The sequence below is a fragment of the Orcinus orca genome, chromosome 4 (assembly GCF_937001465.1).
Source record: "Orcinus orca chromosome 4, mOrcOrc1.1, whole genome shotgun sequence".
Classification (NCBI taxonomy): Eukaryota; Metazoa; Chordata; class Mammalia; order Artiodactyla; family Delphinidae; genus Orcinus; species Orcinus orca.
In genome coordinates, this window is record NC_064562.1 from 80,331,717 (window position 1) to 80,354,775 (window position 23,059).

Consider the following 23,059-nt stretch of genomic DNA (forward strand, 5'->3'; position numbering starts at 1 on the left):
GCTCTATCAAACTTACAAACAGTTTCTGGCCGAAATACCAATCTCTGTCCTCCTGCATCTTCTGACAGTTTCTGAAGATGTGTACAAGAACTTCCTGACCTTGGAGCATCTCATCTGTTACAGCTTCCAAGTGGCTAAGGGCATGGAGTTTTTGGCATCACGGAAGGTGAGACAGAGTATCTCTTCACATCACAGATTTGCAAATGAGGTGTCCAGTGCCAGCCATTGGTGTTTGTTTGGGACTGTAATTCATTCACCACTGCTGGAGCACTGTTAAGAGAGCTCTACTGGGGAGGCCCCATTTCTGCTCATTAAAGTGGTGTTAGGAGTTCACGAAATTAATTCATGTGATAAATACCTACTAAATGCAGGCAGTCTTCTGAGCGCTAAGGACACTGTGTGAGCAAATAGGCAAAACTCTCCACCTTCATGGAGATTATGTTCTAGTGGGTGGAACAAACAATATAAACAAGTAAAATGCCTGATAGGCTAGATGGGAGTAAGTACTGTGGAGAAAAATCAGCAGGGAAGAGTTATAGAGTATACAGGAGCGTTATGTTCATGTGGACATATGCCTCTGTGTTTGTGTACATTGATTTTAAACCAAGGGGACACGGAAGGCTTTAGGGGAATGTGCATTTGAGTAATGGCCTAGAAGAGGTGAGGGGCTGAGCCTTGCAGATATCTTGGCACAAATCTGTTTTTCATTTCTTTGATATTCATCACCATCCATCAAAAAGTATTTGGTAGTAGCATAATTAGAAACCAGGAAGGACAGGCTTCAGATGAGAGCGATTGAAAGAGCTAAAATTAGAAAAGTAGGCCAAACAAAGGCTGAGGTGGATACGTGACAAGTTACAAACATTCCAAAGGTTGTAAACACCGTGGAGGCACCCCTCGGAAAGGGTAAAAGGGATGGTTTTACGTTAAACAAGAAAAATTCAGATTCAGTATCAGGAAAAATGACCAGTTGACAGAATGCAGTTGCTGCAGCCTACCTGTGGGAGAAAGACTTAAGGTTTTTACTTTGTGTTTTTTTCCTCAATTAGAGTGAAATCCCTCACGCATGCCTTTTTCTGGAGTTTAAAGCTTGTCACCGCTTTCAGAGCCTCAGGATCTCCGAGGTTTCTGCCCAAGAGCTCTTGTCTTCTCTCTTCCAAGGGGTAGGGAGAGAAGTGGGATCTTAGTGGATTTTTCCAAAGAGAAAGGCCCTTTGCCCTTCTTAAAGATTCTGATTTTATTTTATTATTTTTTTAAAGGCCAGAGCCTGCCATTTAGTCAGGGTTCCTTTGACGGGGAAGGGAATGAGGGGTGGAGGGGGATCCTTTTACTTCCCTTGCATCTACCAGCTGAATTTCTTGAATACCACCTGGTTGCTTAATAAAGGAAGCTCTTCAGTTCGGGGCAAAGTAGGAAGGACTGTGTTTTCTGGAGTCTCCTGTCTTGATCAATCATGCCAGACAATGTGCTTTTAAAAAAAAAATTTTTTTAATAGAATTTTTAAACGTTACACTCCATTTGCAATTATTACAAAATATTGGCTATATTTCCTGTGCCTCGTTCAGAGGAAAGTGCTCTACAGATGTGAGGTGTAAGGGGTCCGTAATGCCTGGCTCACACATCACTCCTCCACTGACATAAGAATTCTCATCTAAGCCTTTCATTCATTTCTCAATGTTCCCTGAGACTCTTGTTCTCTTATAAATCTATCAGGTGGAGTTAAAGCTGCTTAGGGTAGGAAGTTACATGAAGGTAGGGGGATGCAGAGAAGAGAGAAACTGAGGAACAAAAAAGAATAGAAGGAAAGCCAAGGAGAATTCGCTTTTCCTTTATCGTGTACCAGAGAATCCCCTTGACTAGTGAGAGGCTGAGAGTGCTTTCACAGACCTCCACGATAAGCCAGTGCTTTGAAAACAGGGTGAGCCCCACTGGGAATTGTTTCTCAGAGCTTGTCCAGCTTCGGTTACGTATGGAATAGAGAAACCAACAAAGGGCACCAAACCAAGGAGAGCCCCTTGTTTCTGATTTCCGTGCATTCATTCAAAATAAACCCCATTCTAGGGCCTCCTTAGAATAACACGTTTTAACCGTATATGGTGCCAGGCAAAAGGGATGTGTGGATGTGACCAGAAACACATTCTTAATTGTGTCCAAGAGAAGTCTATTTATGACTCCATCAGCATGCTATAACATAACTATTTAATTCCAGAGTCTGGGGCTGTTTATGGAATAAGCAGATGTGTGCCTCAATGAAACTTACAGACTTTTCTTCCGGAAGAGTTGATAAAAGATGTTTAACCCAGTGCTTGTTAATCAGTTGGTTTTCTGATGTGGGTTTTTTGTTTTTTTTTTTTTTTTTTTTTTAAAGCATGAGGTCACAACAGATGTGGAAGAGATCAGTTATGTTGAGTCCTAATGCACACGATTCTTTTTGCAGTGTATCCACAGGGACCTGGCAGCGAGAAACATCCTCTTGTCGGAGAAGAATGTGGTTAAAATCTGTGACTTTGGCTTGGCCCGGGATATTTATAAAGACCCAGATTATGTCAGAAAAGGAGATGTAAGTTTCAGAGATGCACCCAGTGATCTGTTAAGTTGCAGAATTCAAACTCCTCTCAGCAAGCCTCAGGACCTGTGTCCAGGGACAATGGAAGCTTTTCCTTCAGATATTTGATAAGTAGCGTTCTCATTCCTTGTCTTCTACCCCTGTAGGCTCGCCTCCCTTTGAAATGGATGGCCCCGGAAACAATTTTTGACAGAGTGTACACAATTCAGAGTGACGTGTGGTCTTTTGGTGTCCTGCTCTGGGAAATATTTTCCTTAGGTAAGTCCCTTCTCTTTGTCTCTCCATCCATACTCCAAATAAAATGATAGAAGTCAGTGACCCCAGTGCGCCTTTCCCTCTCCTGTATTCCACCTTTATCGGATGAAACTTACTTGGAAGCTTTGGGTTGTAAAACCTAAAAAAGCAAAGAAAGAAAGAAAGGAACAAAAGATATATATGTGAAGGTGTTGAAGAATCAGGCTCAGGGCTTTCTGCAAGAGAAAATCAAATCAATAGGCACCATTCCTCAGGAAAGGAATAAAGACGCTGGCGTAGAGTGGACTTGAGGACACGGGGAGGGGGAAGGGTGAGCTGGGACGAAGTGAGAGAGTGGCATGCACATATATACACTACCAAATGTAAAATAGATAGCTAGTGGGAAGCAGCCGCACAGCACAGGGAGATCAGCTTGGTGCTTTGTGACCACCTAGAGGGGTGGGATAGGGAGGGTGGGAGGGAGGTGCAAGAGGGAGGAGATAAGGAAACATATGTATATGTATAGCTGATTCACTTTGTTATACAGCAGAAACTAACACAACATTGTAAAGCAATTATACTCCAATAAAGATGTTAAAAAGAAATAATAATGCCCCATTCCTGTTTTATTCTAGGTGCTTCTCCATATCCTGGAGTAAAGATTGATGAGGAATTTTGTAGGAGATTGAAAGAAGGAACTAGAATGAGAGCTCCTGATTATACCACACCCGAAATGTAAGACTTTACAAGTATTTCTCTGTCCTCCTTTGCTCACAAAAATTCTCCCTGCCTAGAAGACTTTCCATTATAGGTACCTCCTTCATGGCCCAGTTTGCGTCTTACTTCTCCCTTGAGGTCCTCCTTGATAATCTTAAGCACAGAGTCATCCTTCTTGAAATGACAGCACTTTATCTATACCAACCAGTCAGTTTTTACTAGATGTTGATTTATGATGTTTCCTTTTCGATACACACTTGATGCTCCCAGTGTAGGGTTTTGTGTTTTACGTAGTTTCGTATCCCTCTTTAGCATCTTGGCTCATGGTGGACTCTTTATAAATATTTACTCATTCAAGTGCTTATTGTCAGCATCAGATCAGGAGGAAAGAGGCGGTTAATGACATCAGTGTTTTGCTTCTCTAGGTACCAGACCATGCTTGACTGCTGGCATGGGGAGCCCAATCAGAGACCCACGTTTTCAGAGCTGGTGGAACATTTGGGAAATCTGTTACAAGCGAATGCTCAGCAGGTTTGTGACCTCCATCCAAGAAGCTTCTACAGAGAGTACTTAGGTGTCCAGGGCTCGTCTGCTGCCTAGACCTTCTCATGGCCACCATACTGTCCTCTCAGCCACTGAATCCAAGGAGCCATATTCTTCCAGATCTGAGCAGTAATGCTTTTCTAAAAGTCATAATTACCTTTTTGACAGATGAGATCCTAATTCATAACCTAGGAGCTGATCACTTTTATTTTTACTGATGTATATTGTGGTGTCTTCAGAGGCTCTTATAAAGTAAAAAAGCAAACAAACAACAAACAAAACTAAAAAACAAAAAAAACCCAAAACCTAGTTGATCAAGTGAATATCAACAGTGGACAGAATTTCAAGGAATTTTAAATACATTCTTCAAGCAAAAACACATCTGAACCCTGCAAAATTGATGGGTTTTTTTTTCCCTCTGTAAAATCCCAGGCCCTCATAACTTCCATTGGAGGATTTTAGACTTGTAGACTTTACTGTTAGAAAGTTACTTAATCTCCAGTCAACACCTCTTACTACAGTGAATGGAAGTCAATTTCCTCCTGCTTTTCTTTTGAACAGGTGGGGGACAATGGGTCAAATCTATTTTTATCGATAAACCTTCCAAACATTTAGAGGTATCAAATTGCCCTTTATTTCTATATCAAATTGCCCTTTATTTCTTTCTCTTGATGAAATAATGTTAAGTTCTGCAACCTTTTCTCAGTAGACCCATTTTCCTGAACATTTACTGCTTTTCTTTAGACTGTCATCAGTTTTTCCATTGCCTTGAAGCATAGACACTAAAATTGGATGACATGCCCTTTAAAGGACCCAGCTCGTGTAGATAGGACTATGTGAAGAAACGATTTCTCAGCTCTGTGGAGCTCTGCCTGTTCTGTTGTTCCATCTGTAACCACAACCCGTTTTGTCTTCATTGTAGCCATAGTGCTCTGTGGTCCCCTTACTCATCTTGTTTTTTGTTAGATCCTTTAATATACTTTCATCGACACATCGCTTTTGAGTGCCCTTTTGTTTTTGACAAGCCATTTTTAAAGTTGTCTTAAAGTTTTACATTCAGATATGAAAACCACATTCCCCATAAACAAGAAGCCCCAATGGCCTTTGTTTTTCATAGAAAGGTTCTTGAAGGACTGAAGCCATAACAATAGCACTCTGTGTTTATTGTTTCAGGATGGCAAAGACTACATTGTTCTTCCCATATCAGAGACTTTGAGCATGGAAGAGGATTCGGGACTCTCTCTGCCTACCTCACCTGTTTCCTGTATGGAGGAAGAGGAAGTGTGTGACCCCAAATTCCATTATGACAACACAGCAGGAATCAGGTACAGTCTAAGGTCAACATCCCCTGGGGGAGGGAGCTTCAAGGTCATCTTAGGGAAGGGGATGGAGGAAGGACATCATATAAAGTTGCTGCATTTCACTTGCACATTCACCCTTTGCCCTGAGAGGTCCTCCTTGAAGAGCGCCTGGGTAGGTGAGTCTCTTTCCATCTGTGGTCCACATTGCTGCCTAAGCTCTTCATTTCAGAATTCTAAGCCCTGCAGCTGCAAATAGCTGGAATGCCACAGTTTGTTAATCTCCAGAAAAAGAGACCAATTTTACAAAGACGTCTGTATTTAAATTATCCCCATGTACTCTTTTATTAACGTGAGTTATATGGCTTAGGAAAGATTCAGGAAGGAAGAGTTCTATGCATTTATGAAAACAGACCTTTGCCTCTCTGGCTGGGATACAGCGTGCCATGGGGATGTGTCCTGAGTTTGACTGGGCAGCACAACTTCAGAAGCCCATCCCAAGTCTGATTTTCAGCATTTTATTTGCATAATGGGACTTCTGGGCTTATTTAAAACACATGCACTGCCGTATTTTCCTGATTTGTAGAGGGGTCCTAAAGGCAGCTTTCTTTTTGTTCCCTCCCAGCACCTGTGCATAAGGAAAGAGTTGGTATGGTTTCTACAATATGACATTAAAATTGCCTTTTACTAAGCCTGTGACTACTTCACTTTGCTTTGTCTTGGGTGTTTTCCTCCTGTAACCAGACCCCTGGCGGCATGAGCCCAGCCTGCCCCCTTGAGTGTGCTGTGGCCGCAGGGGGGACCACGGAGTGCTAGCCTTTGGCCGGGTTGCCAGATGGCAGGTGGGGAGTCACGCAGGACAGTTTGCCCCGTGGACTCGCACAGGGAGGGCAGCAGGAACGCTGCCGTGGGAGAGAAGAAAGCTCAGAGTGGGAAGAAGCCAACTCGTAAGCTGTCCATTCCATTTGTGTCAAGAACTTTCAGCATTTTTCAAAGAGCTTTTTCTTACCAGATTTTGCCAAAGTTAGGCAAGGTAGATACTATTATCTTTTGATGTAGATGTTGAACGTGAGTGTCAGAGCAGTTACCTGGGGAGAATACAATATTGTGGTTAAAGATCCAGAGTTTAGAGTCACGTGGAACTGGGTTGGATTCCCAAGTCTGCCCTTCGCAGCTGTGACCTGGGGCAAATTTTCACCGTGACCCAGGCAAGGACACTGGTGTACAAAAATGATGACTTTGAGAATTACATGGTATCATGAGTTTCTAAGTGCCTGGCACCTAGAGAACACTCAATAAACGATAGCAATTAAGTGAGCTGCTTAAAATCACATGGGATGAATCCAGTTCCTCTGATATCTAACTCAGGGCTGTTTTCTCCCATACCAAGGAGGGGGCCTCAAAGAGAAAGAGGAATGAAATGAAAACCTGTAGTTCCACCCCAACGTTTAAAAAGTCCTTGTTCAAGTTCAGCTGGCCTTCTGGTGTGGTAATTATTCCCGAAACACTGTTGCCTTCTGTGTTATCAGAAAGCCATCTGATGGTGAGCTGTGTTCCTTGGGTTCTTCCGTGACCAGGTGGGGCGAGGACCCAAGCCGGCCGCCTCTTGGCTTACTCAGGTGCTTTGCGTGTGGTGCCGAGAGTCAATGAAGTCACATATGTGTAATGGAAGTGCCAAATGCGATGCTGGATCTGAAACAGGGCTGCCAACATGTATCCCCAGAGGCGTGGACAAATGTGACACCACACTCCCAACACAGGCCTGGCTCCTGTTTTCTGTCTGTGATTTTTGAATTGGTCTTTCCAGTCCAGTTTCCCTTTTATCCAGCTGTAATTTGAAAACTAAAATGGAAATTGGAATCTTTTATCTGCATCCCCACTCAACCCCCCCCCCCACCTTTTTGCCTTTACTAAAACTAAGGCACCACGCTCACATTTTAATCGTCTGGGTTAAAGGAGAGGCAGAATCGAAGCATCTGCACACAGCACATTTCAGTTGGATGCTCTCTTGTGTTCTGCCTCCCTGGGGAAGAGGAAGTGAGGCTGGGGTGCCTCTCAAGGAACTTGTGCCCTTATCTTCCATGTTGCCAGTCAAGGAGTCTTTCTCACTTGCTTCTTCATAATTTTCTATTTCATTGCATTATGAATAGAGCTGGACAGAGACATCCCCGTGGGAGCCACCCTCCTGATTTTTTGCCCCTTTAAACTATTTTTAAAATATTTGTTCAGCATTTATTTAGAGAAGAGGCTGAGAGATATGTGGGGGAAGGGTGAGGAGGAAGGACCACTAGTGTCTAGACTTAGGTTTGTCTCTCATTTCCCCTGTGGATCAGCTCTGGCCCCAAGTCTGCATGCTTCCTGCAAGAAAACACATCTTAATTGGACTCATCGTTCTTGGAGGACAGTTTGGGGACCATCTGCGGTTGCTCCACCAATTCCCCTGGGAGTTTCGTCTCCCACTCCAAGCAGCTTATCAAAGATTTCTTTTCAATTCTCTCCCAGGGAAAGGTTCTGGCACATAGCTTTTTTTTTTTTTCATTTTCGTTAATTGCTAGCGATGATTTAAATGCTCCTTGTAGATTGATGCCTGGGACAGCCTGCTGGCTAGATTTTCCTGAATTTGGCTCTGATGTTAGACTGCTTGAAATGAAACTGTCCTTTCTGCACCTTTTGTCTATCTTTTTTTTTTTTTAACATCTTTATTGGAGTATAATTGCTTTACAGTGGTGTGTTCGTTTCTGCCGTATAACAAAGTGAATCAGCTATACATGTACATATATCCCCATATCCCCTCCCTCTTCCATCTCCCTCCCTCCCACCCTCCCTATCCCCCCTCCCCCACCCCCCACCCCTGCCCCACCACATGGTCGGTGCACACATGGGAGAGAGCAGGGCTGTGTGCATACTGGGTGCTCAGTAAAGCCTTGGACAATCTTTACTTCACTACTGTCTTCTTCCTTCTCCTTCCTAGTGCTTTTCCAAGGGCGTCAATGTGGAATAAGGTAAAAACAAACAGAAACAACCCTGCATGGGCTCTAGAAACCTAAGTTTGAGCCCCAGTTCTAGCTGTTTCCTCCCTAAGCTTCCTCATTTCCAAATAGGAAATAATGAAAACCTATTTTGTAGTTTTGTGAAGAGCAGATGCAATGATGTCCATGAAAATGCCTTGTCAACTGTGAAGGGCTGAGCAATGTTTATTATTATTGGGCTCAGCCGTCAAGGAGCTGGCCTTTCTAAGGCAGCTGCATTACAGCCCAAATACCTCTGGAATCTGTCCACAGACCACGTGGGCATCACCTTTCTTTAGTCAGGCTGCTCTTCTTTCTCCTAGATAATTGGAACAGCCTCCCGATTGGCCTCATGGCCTCTGGTCTTACCCTCCTCAACCCAGAGTCATCTTTCTAAAGGGCGTATCTGACTTTGTCAATCTCATGCTTAGAATCCTTCAGTGACTGCTCATTGCCCTCAAGATAATAATCCAGATATTCCAGTTATGTGATTCTGGACAAGTTCCTTAACCTTTCCGTGTCTTAGTTCCTCATCTGAAGTTGGGATAATGATACCCACCTAGAGAGGTACCGTTTGTGGAGAAGCCATGAGACAGTGGTTGAGGAGCATTTAGCACAGAGCCTGGCACGTGGGAGAGTCTCAATAAAGGATTCCGGAATGAGTGAATGAATGAATGAATGACTATGGTACCAGTAATTTTTGGTAACCACCACTTTTAGGGACTGGACTTGAGAAGTAGGCTTTTCTCTCTCCTTTATGTCATGTCCTCTTTCCTGTGGAGTTTCCTGAGTAAGGATGTCATTGGTGAACCCCATTCTCTCTTCTTTGTAAGAGGAGGAACCAGCCTCCTGGGGCAGGGGACGGAGATTTAGTTTCCATTATCCTTCTTTGCCCAAATGAGTCCTCTCTTCACTTGATCACAGAAAACACACAGAATATATATAATATATCCAGAAGGCCGTCTAAAGTGGGAAGTATGCTGGGATAAGAGTGAAGAGTGAATTTGCTGTCCCTTCCCATGAAAAGGACTTTCCTTCTCTCCACTTGGGCTGGTTTTAACAGAAAATCAGACTCACCCAAAGTCACATAGTAGGGAAGGAACACCCTTAGGGAACAGGTGATGTGTTGTTGTGATGTGACAAGTCCTATCCTTTGGACTCCTGAAAGAAACGTGTACCCTTTGGAATTCAAAGGAGGAAAACAAGCTTTGGTTGATGGTGCATCATTCTTTCTAAGACCCCCTTATCAACCACCAGTGATCACCTCACTCATCCTCCAGGTATCTTTGTGAGTGAGGAAAGGAAAGCTCTCTCCAGTACGTTTTAAAGATGGAGCAATAGGGGCACAGAAGTATATTTGTGACTTTCCCAAGTCTGTGAAGTTCGTGGTAGATTTTGAAATAGATAGAATACCTTGTGACTCTCGAACTACACCCCCAACTCTGTGGGTTAACAATAGGAGATTCAGCCCACCTGCCCCTGTACCCATTACACCTCTATTACATGTAGAAGAAGATTGTCTCCAGACCTTGCTGGGTTCAGCATCCTTTACTGGAGCCGGGTGAGATTCAGTGAGATCTGCAGGTGTTTCCTCTGCCCATCTTTCATTGACTGATTGTTCTGTGGGCCTTGTCTAGAAAACTTGCTTAGGAGATGGCCAGAAAGATGTGAAACACTCAGTAATATGCCGAGAGCTCAGTGGAGGAATCACAGGCAATCAGGAAGCCAAGCAGAAGGCAGCTGACCACTGAGTCTGCTGTTGTTGTCTTCAGTCCAGCCCTGGACCTCAGAAGTACGATTCAAAGGAAAAGGGGCTCATCTATGCCCCCTCAGTTATATTATACTTTTAAATGGACTTTCACAGGAAATTAAGCCTTCAGTGTGTGCTAGCAGAGAAAGATTTTTGTTTTGTTTTTCTTTTTCCAAAGGATGTTTGAAGGTCGCTATTAAACTTGTGGTTGAAAGATAATGAACTTAGGTATCACTTGTGGAATCTGCAGCCAAATATACCACCACTAAAACATAAATATTTGTTCTTTTGCAGTCAGTATCTGCAGAACAGTAAGCGAAAGAGCCGGCCTGTCAGTGTAAAAACATTTGAAGATATCCCGTTGGAAGAACCAGAAGTAAAAGTAATCCCAGATGTAAGCACATCTTTTAAAAATAGTCTTAGAAATAATACCAAAGGTGAAACATTAGCTAGATAAATATTAACCTAAGCATTAGAGACTTGAAGCCTCATTATAAGGCTGTCCTTGAGGGTGTGTGTGATGGGGTCATTACAGCAATGGAACTTATTGGGCCCCCTTGGTTTTTCCATAAGCAAAGCCCCCGGTCTAAGGTTCAAGACAATCCAGCTTCATGCCCAATTCCCCTCAAGCGAACATAGCATCATTGTGAAAGAGGGATAGAAACGGGTCTCCTCGGCTTCTTCTTCCTAAATTTCTCTCTTCTTCCAGGCCTGCATCTATTTCTTGGAAGCAGTTACTTCCTTTTATAGCCTGCACGGTTTCTGGCTATGATACCTTTACCTGCCTCTGCAGAACGTGGGAATGTTGTCCGATAGATGGGTTAGGAAATCAGTTTAATTAAGTAATTGTTCAGTGTACACCATCAACTGTGCCATCTCATTGTCTCTTAAAAAGGACAACCAGACGGACAGTGGTATGGTTCTTGCATCCGAAGAGCTGAAAACCTTGGAAGACAGAAGCAAATTAGCCCCATCTTTTAGGTAAGGCTCAGCCGAAATAGAAGGACAAATTTCAACAGGAACTTTTGGAAGGAACCTAGGACTTAGAGTGTAGGTGCAGAGTTTTCCCTTTTTGTGTCTTCGTGGGTTGGGCAAATTTGCATCAACCTAACTAATAAAGAATGGAAACAAATCAAACTAATTACCTGGCAAGTCTAAAAAAGAATCTGAACTAAGAGGATTTGGTCAGTTTTCATGAGAGTTTATGAATACTAGGGGATCTTTGAGCATATTTACTATGGTCAGTGGTTTGTGTGGTACTGGCTAAGTAAAAAAGAGGTCATTGGATGTGATCCTTAAAACTGTGGAGATAGGTAAAATCTTTGTGCACTCTACTCTGAAGAATTTTCAAACTTGAACAGCAACAGGTACACCTGTCTTAATGAAATGTAATGTATAAAGAAGCCATTATCTATTTGCTTAAGATACTTAAATATTTTTGGCTGAATTATTAAGTACTTAATTGTGGGGAAAATGCTGAATTTGGTTTTGAATATTTCTTCCATGTGATTCTGTAGGAATTCGTAGCTGTTTTGAGCAGATATACCTGCTTTTAACTTAACAAATAAATAAGATTCTGTATTTATAAGAATATTGGGATTCAGAGTAGTTATTTATTTGCTAGCAGGTTCACTCTAGGTGAGAATAGAGAAGACTTTGATCTACTTATAATCGAACTGTTGGATAAAATGGGACCACCCTTGGTACCGAGTGATGCTCATGTAAAGCAAACAAACAAACAAACAAAAAACCCATTAAAATGTGCCATTGTGCCATTTCATTGTCTGCCATAGGCCCAGGATGAGAGACTGTGAGAGCCGATCATATGTTTCATTCACTGATTCAAATATATTTGTTCAGCCATGAATAGGTACCATGCCATTGTCTGAGACACTAAGCTCATTTTACTGAGGTTGGATTGAAAGAAAAAATGTATATCTAGTCATTTGAAATCACTTTTAAACCATATATGAACACGGAGTTAATAAAATCCTCTTTTTGCAGTTTTTAACATGAATAGCTTGGTAAAACACCTACTCAGGGGGCAAAAAAACCCACACTTCAGAATGGCTTAAGCTCCACACAGCCTACACCAAGCTACAGAAAGCCTTTTTAAGCTTTTTTTCTAAGCTTGGACATGATTACCGTCTGTCACGATTCCACCGTCCTTCCAAAGAATGTGGTTTTGATGAGTAAAAAGCACTTTTTGACATGTCTGGCTTGATTACACACACACGCTTTGACTTACTAAAGTTGAAAGTTGCACAAGAACTTTATTAACACCACCCACGGGCCTTGTAATCCCTTACTTGACAGTGTGGTGCAAGCACTAGTGGACTTTCAGAGCATCCCAGTTTCGCTCCACATCCTGAAAGAGTCCCTTTGGCTCCTATCCTTGTATACAAACTTGTCAATCTGCAAGGCCATAAAAAGGTTCCACTGGTTGGAGCCTTCACATAACTCAGGAGAACTGCCTTTTATCTCATCTCAGGCTTGAAAGACTTGGACCTGAATAAGACGACTTATCTGAAACTCCAGATTCACGCGAGTACCTGAAAATAGACATTGTCTGAGTGAGGCTGCTATGTTGATGAACAAGTGGGAGGGAGAGGGACTGGTGTCTCCAGGAAGATGCCAGCCCACACGGGGTTGGGAACGGGGTTAGGATAAGATGCAAAAGAACTCCCTTCTCTCTGCCGACTCATTTGGTTGCCATCTCTTCTGCAGTGGAATGATGCCCAGCAAAAGCAAGGAGTCTGTGGCATCTGAAGGCTCAAACCAGACGAGCGGCTACCAGTCGGGGTATCACTCCGATGACACGGACACCACTGTGTACTCCAGCGAGGAGGCGGAACTTTTAAAGCTGGTAGAGATTGGACCGCAAGTTGGCAGTGCAGCTCAGATTCTCCAGCCTGACACTGGGATCACACTGAGCTCCCCTCCTGTTTAAAAGGGGGCACCCACGTCCCCCAGTCCTAGAAATCACATGAGAGGTGCTGCTCAGATTTTCAAGTGTTGTTCTTTCCACCACCAGAAAGTAGCCACATTTGATTTTCATTTCAAAAGCAAGGACCTCGGACTGCAGGGAGGCAGTCCTCTAGGCATTTCCTGAGAAGATGCTTGTGACCCAAGAATGTGTTTGTGTCTTCTCCCGGTGTTGACCTTATTCTTTTTAAAATTCATTTAAAAAGCATGTCTGATGCCCCCTAATGTGGGTCACCCCAGGGGTTACAGCAAAAGAAGTTCAAGAAATGGCTTCATCCTCCAAGAAGTAGCAGTACCGGGGGAGCTGACACCTCTGTAAAACTAGAAGATAAACCAGGCAATGGAAGTGCTTTAGGTGCTGAAGATGGGAAAGACCTTTAGGACTGAGTCCATCTAAGAAGCTTTGTTTAGGAGATGGGTCCTGAGCCAAGTCTTATGTGTGGGGAATGGATTGCTGGAAAGGAAGATGCTGGCTTGCTTTGAGGATGCACTGGAGCCTGCACATGCATTGCGTTGGCTCTGGTGGAGGTGGACATAGGGTCTGTTAGGAAACGTAAAGGCTTCATACGAGGTGACTGGTTTTAGAAGGTTGCGTGCTCTTCCCATTTGGGCTAAATGAGAGTTCCTTGTGCTGTTTCCGACTCCTAATGAGAGTTCCTTCCGGACTCTTACGTGTCTCCTGGCCAAGCCCCAGGAAGGAAATGATGCAGCTCTGGCTCCTTGTCTCCCAGGCTGATCCTTTATTCAGGACACCACAAAGAAAGGACACTCAGCCTCTCTGTTGCGTCGAAGATTTCTGACTGTGTAAACCAGCTTCTGGTTTCTTCTGGATGAATACCGACATGTCTGTCCTGATGTGATACGTCTGAGCCTGAATGCAGTAGATTCAATATCAAGCTGTGGTGTCAAAGCTTCAGGAAGAATATTACTCTCTTGTTCCTTCTCCCCTCTCCATGCCTTCCCCCTCCCTTCAGTATTTTCCTGACCTCCCAGCCAGTCAGTATTCTAGTAATTTGGCCTCTACACCCTAGTAAAAGCTGATCTGGTTTGTTCCCTCTCTGAGTAATTATTAGCCAGATTTCAAAATTACTTTGTAGCCAAAGTTATAACAACTATTGTATTACTTAGACTTTTAACATGTAAAGCTCTTTCTACTGGTTTCTGCCCTTGTTCTTTCCTTTTTAAAAAAGAAAATGTATTTTTCATTTGGTACCATAGTGTGAGATGCTGGGAACCATGACTATAAAACATGCTATGGCACATATATTTATAGTCTGTTTATGTAGAAACAAATGTAATATATTAAAACCTTATATTATATATAATGAACTTTGTACTATCACATTTTGTATCAGTATTATGTAGCATAACAAAGGTCATAAAGCTTTTACCAATTGATGCCATTTTATTAAAAAAAAAAAAGTGAAAAACTTGAAGTAATCCCTTCGCAAGGTTGCATCACTGTACCTATCATTTCTCTCACTTCTAGAATGGAGGAGGGGGAATCAGACATCATTTCCATATGGCTTTTTTTTATTTTCACTTGTTCCCTTATTCTTCTTATGAAGGATATCTTCATTAAATGTTTATATACTTTTTAAACCAATAAATGTATTCTTAGTAAAAAAAAAAAAATACAATGGTATAATACTATCACAGCTGTTTTGAGGGTAAATATTTCTGGCTTAAGTGCTTCTCCCCCTCCTTCGTTACACAAATAATTCACACACACATGCACTCTTGTTAAATTCCAAGCACTTCTGAGATTCTTAAAACATGGACTGAGAGATACCTGATAAATACTCCAACAGTATTTGTGGCTCGCTAGTAACCCCTGTGCCTGTTAGAACAGCCAACCGTGAAAATCATGGGGCGAGAGATCCCGAGACAGGTGGCCAGACCTGGCAGTGCAGGGAAGCATGGAACGTATCTATAGTTTTCAATAATGCTTTACTCTATCCTTGCAGTGTCAGAACCTCAGATCCAACATTGCCATTTTAAATGATTACTTTTGCCTGAATTCAGTGAGTGGAATTATCCAAAGATCATTGGCACCAAAGTGTGGTCCTACTCTTTCTTTGTAGGATTTTTTTTATACAAGATTTTGAAACGTTTATATAATCAAAAGATATGCCTATTTTTTTTTAATGTCTTCTAGGTTTTTTAATCATATTGATGAAGGTCTTCCCAATTCTAAAATAATGCAAAATCCTAAATTGCCTTCCTTCTTTTATTACATTTAAATCCATTTGGGATTTATTTTTGTATATGGAGTGAGGTAAGGACCTGGCTTTGTTTTCTTCAAGCGGCTGTCCATCATGGCAGCATTGTTTATTAAATATACCTCTTTTCCCCTGTGCTTGGGGTGATACACACTGTACCATTTTTCAAACCCTATCATCTCACTGAGATATTCTGCACAACTTTATGATGGAAAAGAGGGTGTCTCTGGGTGTGTGTGGTTCCTGGGCACTGCACTTACAGATTGGGCCATTGGCTGGAGTTAGTGGAGTAGGGTCTCCTGACAGATGTTAAACTGTAGGTCACGCCTGGTCTTGTCTTTCCCATTGTTACAGTGTTGTCCAGTAAATGAATGGCAGAAGAGTCTAGGTTATTCAATCAAGATGGAGAAGACCTCATAGACAAACGGAATTTCCTTCGTTTTAGGAAAAAGAGATTTTGTTTCTCATAAGTGGCCCCTGGCACTGTTTCCAATGCCAGGAAATTGGATTCATTTGAAACTTCACACTTCATAAAGAAATGCTTTCAGCACCTCAGGCAGAATAATTAGGAGGTGAGGTTTGGCCCTCTCCTTCTTCTCTCTTCTGTTTTCCACACCCCTTGTTCTTAGCTCCTTTTCTCTCCTCATTTGCCCCTGTATTGAAGAGAACGTTGTAGCTTTTTAAAGTGCTTCTTGCACGGTCTTATTTTCAAGGCTTTCACTGAAGGTATTTGGTGTTTTAGGTGAGGCCAACTGTCTCCCCCTGGCTCCTGACCTCTCTCATTCTCTCCCTTGGCTTGCTTTGTCCTTCTCCCTCTTCTCAAACCCCTTTGTCCCTTTTCCTTCTGTTTCTCTCTTTCCACTAAACTTCCTCTCCTGTGAACCCTCCCCCCAGCAGCCTTTCTCCTCAACCACATCACAGGAGAGAGGAGAGTGGTGGGAAGTTTAAGTTCATTACCCCTGGACTAACTATTCCTATCAATGTCTGTCTCAATGAAAGAAGAAAAGTAAAAATCTCAAATCCACAACTTTGCAGTTAACCCATTTTCCTGTCTCCCCTAGTATGTCTTTCTTTCTACCTCTCACTCAGATATTCATCACCCACATGGTAAAATGTAGGCAAAGCCAGAAAGCTTAAGCCTTTCAGTGAGTAGCTCTTGATATAAATCTTTCCACATTTGTGTGCCCTTGTCCCTTAGGGATAGTAGGCATGTCATGTCCATGCTTTCAGGTAAGGAGTGAGCACAGATCAAAGGGGGTTCCAATCTGTTTTTATAAAATTGCATTTCTGCATGAGTCTCTCCCATGTAAGGGTTTAGACATAAGTGGAAATCTGGGCAGTCGTTGTGAAACCAATATTAAATCTGATTTTGGAGGGGGAAAGTTACAGAATGCTCCCAGGTAATAGAGGTTAAAAAGGTAAAATAAAGTCATTTGTTCTAGTTTTGATCAGAATGGAGAGAATTACAAGAATCTGGGAGGAGCAACTCAGAGAGAAATGTAAGTTGGCCTGAAGTTCTGGAGCTAAAGTGGTAGAACATACCAGGCTCAGCTGAGGTCTGACTCAGAGATAAGAGCTCTGAGTTAGGAAAAAAGTATTCTAAGGAAGACTGTTGATAAGACAAGGATTGCAGTAAACTATGACAGATACGTGACGAGTGAATGTTAATGAGAAGACATCAAACTGTATCTTAGATTTTATTTTCTTTACAACACAGCATATGACCTTTATGTGACTTGATACCTGTAGAACAACATTACATTCAATAGTTTCACTCATAGCTTTTGGTTTAAAAATAAAAGAATGAAAACATATGGTTTGATTTTTTTACATTAGTCTCACCTTTTGTTTATTCCGAGTACTTTAGAACCTATGATCAGTGTACTTACCAGTAACTGGTGACAGCATACCCCCATACTATACTTTAATTGCTAGAAGCTCTCGACTTTTAGATACACTGGAATAGAAAAAGGGCAGGGAATAAGAAAGCGGTCCTTCGCTCCAGTTGTATTCCATTCTTTGCTCTCTGTCCTCTCCCTTCTTCAGGGAGTGACGTTTGTGGGGGGCAGAGAGTGTGGAATAAGTCCAGCAAAGTGGGTTGAGTTCTTCGGTGTGAAGGATACTCTCAGTGGCTGACTCTGATCCCGTGTGTACTTCACAGGATATGGGGTAAGAAATGACTCATCAAGAGCCCTCTGAACCATTGTTATGGGGAGAGGTTTCATGGGAGCCTGGTGCTTTGCATGGAATCTCTTTAAGCTGAATGTCTTATCCTGATAAAGGGGATTGAAAACATTCCGTTCATTGCCACAGAGAGAACAGAAATGGAAATGAAAACCCAGACGCAAAGTAGAGAATTCAGGCTGGTGACATAGTGAGCAACAACATTCCACATTCATCCCCCAAGGTAACAAGAAAACTGGCAGACAGGAATCCTGCAGCACATAGTGGGGAAAAGCAAGGCCCTCCAGAGGAATCAGGTACCAAAGGTTCAGCCCTTAATACTAAACTTTAAGCAAGTCATATTTATTTGTTTGTTTATATTTAACTGTACTTTAAAAATGCTACATTGTGCCAGACACTCTTTTGAAAAGAGTTTATTAATATTAACTAATTGAATTAATCGGGACCCTAGAGCAAGATGTAGGCATCACACTGTAGATTGGGTGGCAATCTCCTCCTTTTATGTAGGAGACATAAAGGGATCCTCACTGATGGTTTCTACAAATGTTTGTTAGGCATTTACTATGTGCCAGGCACCTTAGCAGACAGTGGTCAAAACCGTTTTCTTGGCTGCTTGGGTTACAGGTTATCGGCAGAACCCTAGAGAGGAGGAACTCCCATCTTATTCCAGAACTCTCTACATATCCTTATGGTACCCCTTTAACAAATTGAGCATAGTTCTAATTATTGGTCATTCTTCATTCAGTCATTTTTGAATAAAGATCTGAGTTCAAGAACCCTTCTAGGTATAGATTCCACGCTTAACCTGACTTCAGAGTCAGGATGCTCATGGGAAAAACCAGATAAGAAGCCTTCTGACAGAAGGCTGAGGAAAGGCTTTTCTTGGTCTGGTTCACCTCACCTTGAAGAATTTGCATTTCACTTGTAAAGCAAGAGGAGATTCTGTTAATGCACCCAGAAGAATTCCATGTTGGCAGGCATTTATGGCAACATAGAAGGAATCTTTTGTTTTGTCATAAGTAACATTGTTTGACCTTTATGCTACTGTTCTACATTTTAAACTTTTCCAGTGGATGAAAATCCAAAGTACGGAAAGAATAAATTCCACCATTGCCATTAGTTTTACTAGGAATTCTTCAGTAGGGATTGTTCTAAGTGTATAATGACTTCCCCTTGGGTATTTCAAAATATTGTCGAGTAGCATGCAACACTTCATGAATACATCTGTTTTACAAATCAAAGTGTACTCCTGTATAAACCACCTTGAGAATCTTTTAAGCAGCATATACTTGAAGTCAATAGAAACAGAATTTTCTTTTAGTTCAATCACCACGAATAGATCATGATCTATTGCTGTGCCTTTTCCCCCTGCTCCTGTCTAATATGGTTGGCAAATTGCCTTGAGGACCTGTCATGAAGAGAAAAAAAAGATCCTCATTCTTCCTTTATCAACCTCATTCATCAGTAAATTTCAGTGTTCTGCCCAGCTTTCATTCTTGTAGTCTTTTGCACTGCAGGAGAGCTTATTCCTTCTCTGACTGATGAACAAGACAAGGGGATGTCATGCCAGAAACTATTCCTGAGTCCAATCTTACAGAATTACTTAGTAATGTTCACTTTAAAAAGAAGTACCAATAAGTATTAATTTTGGATGACATATATATTAGAACAAGTGTAGTCATGGTAATAGAATTTTTAGATAGATATATATCATGGATTCAACTTTCATTATGTTTCTCTGTTTCATGGTGATAGACATTTCAAGTAGCTCTGCAGTCACTCAGACCTGAGTAGCCTGAAGGACAGAGAAATAACCTTGATTGTTGATCGGCTGCCATATGCCAGGCACTGAGCTATGAACTCCTCACATTTTACCTCATTAAATCCTTGTAATGGGCCCTCGTGTTAGGTGCTGTTATCACCAGGTTCCAAGTGAAGACTGGCAGTTAAAATTTGAAGCCCCGGTAAGCAAGGTTATGCCGGGATTGAATCCAGTCTACTTATACCTTGGGGACATGTTCCTATTTGGGATGGGAACCAGAATGGGATCCTCTCTCCTGATGGAAGGCAGTGAGCTGACTCATCTGATAAATCAACCAACCAAAAAAAAGATACATATGAAGGTGACCTGGTACCTTTAATTGTCTTAGTTAATATATGTTGGCTTAAATATTTCCATCTTTCAGGCAGCTTTATCTACAAGCTAAATCCACTTTGACTAAATGTAAAAGTTTAGTGTTACAATAAACATCTGATTTCCAGAGGGAAGAAAGTGTGTTACTTACTAGCTGTATGGTCTTGAGCAAGTTACTTAACCTCTTTGAGTCTTCTTTTCCTTAGCTGGATAAGAATTAAATGAGATATGTATGTAAAATAGCCACCATACTACCTGATAAGTGGAAAGTATTCAATAAAGGTAGCTATTTTCTTATGCTGCTGGGGATAGGGAAGTTAGGTTTATAGCTTGTTGAATGATAGTTCTCAAAGATTGTTAATTAACTTACCATTGACAAACCGGTTGGAGGTCTCCAATGGTACTTTCTGCTGTCCCTGGTTCCCTAGGTTTGAAGACTGGCATAAGGACTCAGCATGAAGAACAAATTGCTGGATGACAAGCGCCTGGGAAGATTGCAGTGTGATAGAGTCAGGATTCAGTAAAAGCTCACTGGTCAGTGACTCAAATAACTTAATTCAGTTTTTCTGCACAAATTTTGGGATGGGCACCATGGCTTAGCAATAACTTTAAATTGGTTAACAAGTATCAGTTTGCCAAAAGCAGCTAGACAATGACCAATGTGCTAAAAATCAGTTTGTCAGATGACCGGTTTGCCCAATGATGAGCTCATCAAATTAAACTTGTCAATAAACACCAACTTTCAAGAATTATCTATAAAGTTTACAGCCATTTGTAGTGAAGATTTCTGTGAAGTTGTAATGGACTGGTTTTCACTCTGTCTTCAAAACAGAATTTTATGGGAAGTTCAATTCTTCAAAAATTGATGGACATAGGCTTACATTTCCCATTAATACATTTAATCATTTTCAATGAGTCATTCAAACTCATCAATTTCAGCATAAAATTGTATTATATATTTGCCATTGATATATAAATTCTGTCAAGGGATCCAGACTAATCAAAATGATATGAAATGCTGACTTTTTCTTACTAACTGCTGCTGGAAATGCAAGATGAAGTCTCATATGCCATTTGAGGCATTATTGAAATGACATTCAAAGCAATAAGAACTCAAAAGTGGCTGGAGCAATTCCATTATACTAAGAATGTTAGCTTCATCAAGACAAGAATTTCTGTCTATTTTGTTCACTACTTTATCTCTAGTGTCTAGAACAGTGTCTGGACAGTAGTAGGTACTCAATATCTGTGGAATGCAATGATAAAATCGGTCATTGGGTAAATAGAATTTTAGCCAATTGGCTCTCAGCAAATTGATTTTTGGCATTTTAGCTTGGTTTCCTAGGTACCAGCCAGAGCAAAAAAAAAAAACCTTAAGGGCTTTTGTTGACTACATGTTCAGGGTACGTTGAAGTTTCCAAAGAGGTGAAAGAAATTTTAAGTTGTGTAAATATGGGGAGATCAAGGGAGGGATTTGTCCGCCCAGTCTCCTTGCTGATTAGACCAACTTGATTCTGACTCTCCATTCCTGGAACCACACTTAAGAGATAATTTGACAAGCTGTAGCACACCCACAGGAGGGTGACTGGGATGGTCTTACATACAGAATGGTTGGCAAACTGGAACTAGTTAGACTGGAGAAGGTTTAAGGGGTTATGCAAGGGCTGTCTTTTAATATATGAGGAAGCTTCCATGGAAAGTGCTCTTTCTTTTGTGTTGCCAAAGGGCAGTTAGACCAATGGATACAAACCATGAGAATGGCAGACCCTGGGTCATCTGATGCCCAATCACGTGTTCTTTCCTTTGTGCCTCGCAGAGTCTCCCTTCCCTGGAGTAAGTAGAGATTGTTCTGTAAGGTTGTTGGAGAGGAGTTATAAGAGTTGAGGATCAGTGTACCAGTTGGCTCAGATGGCCTCCAAGTCCTGTTTCAGCCCAGAATATTAGAGACCAAGAAGCTGGGTGCTTGAGTAAGACAGACGGGTTTGGATCCTCACTCTACCATATACTAGCTGTGTGATCACGTACAAGTTACTGACCTCTCTGAGCCTCAGTTTCCTCATTCATGAAATGGAGATAACAACCGTACAGGGGTTGTCATAAGGGTTAAATAAAATAATGGATGTAAAGGGCTTAGGACAGTGCCTGGCACATAAGTGCTCAATAAGTTCCTTACCTATTATTATGAATCAATGAAAAAGAATGTACTATGTCTTCCTTTCTTTTTGCAAGAGGTGATAATCAAGATTTCAGTCTCAAATTGTTAACGTAGACACTTCTAAGAGCTCACCAAGTTCTTCTGAGGGCAGGGAAGTTACTTTTTTGTTTTCAAAATAGCTGCTTCCACAGATGACGCCCGAATATATACACAACACTTTAGAGTTTGCCGTGGACTCCAGACTTCTGCTTTGTTCAGGGGCCTGGGTGGACTGGAGACAGGAAGAGGCTCTGAGACACAGTGGCCAAGGAGCCGGAGTGCAGGCCGGGTTCAGCAGGGAAGTGGCCCCGTGAGTCACAGGCTGGAAAACTCCAGCAGGGCCCCTCTGGCTTCTGGCTCCCGGCTCCTCACGCTGGGAGACATTTCCTGCTCTTTACACTTGGCGGCCCCGCCTCCCCCAGGAGTTCCTTAAGACTCGGTCTTTAACTAAATTGTTGTAACCCAGGGGAAGGAGTGTTTTCTGTGTCTGCCAAGGCAGGAATCTCCCAAGCTTTGCAATAATTGTGTATGAAGCAAGTTGTTTCTCCGGCTGGGGCCTACCTTGCCGTCCTGGCGAAAGGAAGGCGGTAGCGTTGACTGGTTCCCTCGGGGGTTGGAGGGGCTTAGCTAGCTTGTGAGTTAGAAAGCCAAGTGTTACTACCAAAAGATTCCTTCTACAGCACCCCTGGAAGGGCAAAAGCTTCGCTTTGACTTTGGATAAGGTGCTCAGTAATCCCCTGGGCTTTGCTCGCTCGAGCTCCACGTGGCATGAAGGTCAGCACAGGAAGCCCTGGTCACCGGGGCAGAGGAGCTGATGTGGGTCATCTGGGCCCCAGCTTGGCCTTTGACAGGTTTATGGAGGACAGAAGGCAGGGAGGAAGCTCCTCCCTTGGCTTTGGCCTCCCAGCTGGTTCAGGTTGGGACTCTGTTCAAGGCCCCTCTTTGGGCCTGCAGACTGATTAGGCCCCAGACCCTCCTGGGGTCATTTGGAAACAGTCCAGGCCCTCTAACATATGGCCCTGATAAGGATCTCCCTCTCCGAGATAAGGAGCTGTTTAAGGGAATCCGAGGAAGCCCGGGGTTTGTTTCCATAACGCTGCACAATGTAAAGTGTAATCCCTACACAGATGCAATTAGCTGTTAAGCATATTAAGTCACGAGGAAGGGGTGCTCTGCTGGCTCATAAATTACTGTGAGTCCACCCCAGGGGGACCGAGGGCAGGT

The 23,059-nt window shown here is 42.3% G+C and overlaps 1 protein-coding gene across 7 annotated transcripts in view; it reads left to right on the forward strand.

Annotated features, from left to right (window-relative positions):
* Window positions 1–23,059, forward strand: part of KDR (kinase insert domain receptor) — a 98,987-nt gene that overhangs the window by 30,075 nt on the left and 45,853 nt on the right. For 3 of the 7 annotated variants that reach the window (XM_004268263.4, XM_033425407.2, XM_049709137.1), the window contains exons 22-30: window positions 69–166; window positions 2,438–2,560; window positions 2,713–2,824; window positions 3,436–3,535; window positions 3,943–4,048; window positions 5,234–5,385; window positions 10,411–10,510; window positions 11,012–11,097; window positions 12,844–14,426. In XM_004268263.4, the coding sequence (XP_004268311.1) occupies window positions 69–166; window positions 2,438–2,560; window positions 2,713–2,824; window positions 3,436–3,535; window positions 3,943–4,048; window positions 5,234–5,385; window positions 10,411–10,510; window positions 11,012–11,097; window positions 12,844–13,066 (1,100 nt within the window). In that variant the 3' untranslated portion in view covers window positions 13,067–14,426. Of the gene's footprint in view, window positions 1–68; window positions 167–2,437; window positions 2,561–2,712; window positions 2,825–3,435; window positions 3,536–3,942; window positions 4,049–5,233; window positions 5,386–5,983; window positions 8,053–10,410; window positions 10,511–11,011; window positions 11,098–12,607; window positions 14,427–20,069; window positions 20,176–23,059 lie in introns of those variants that run through there. The other 4 variants (XR_007477021.1, XR_004482529.2, XM_033425408.2 and 1 more) reach the window with 3 other exon arrangements.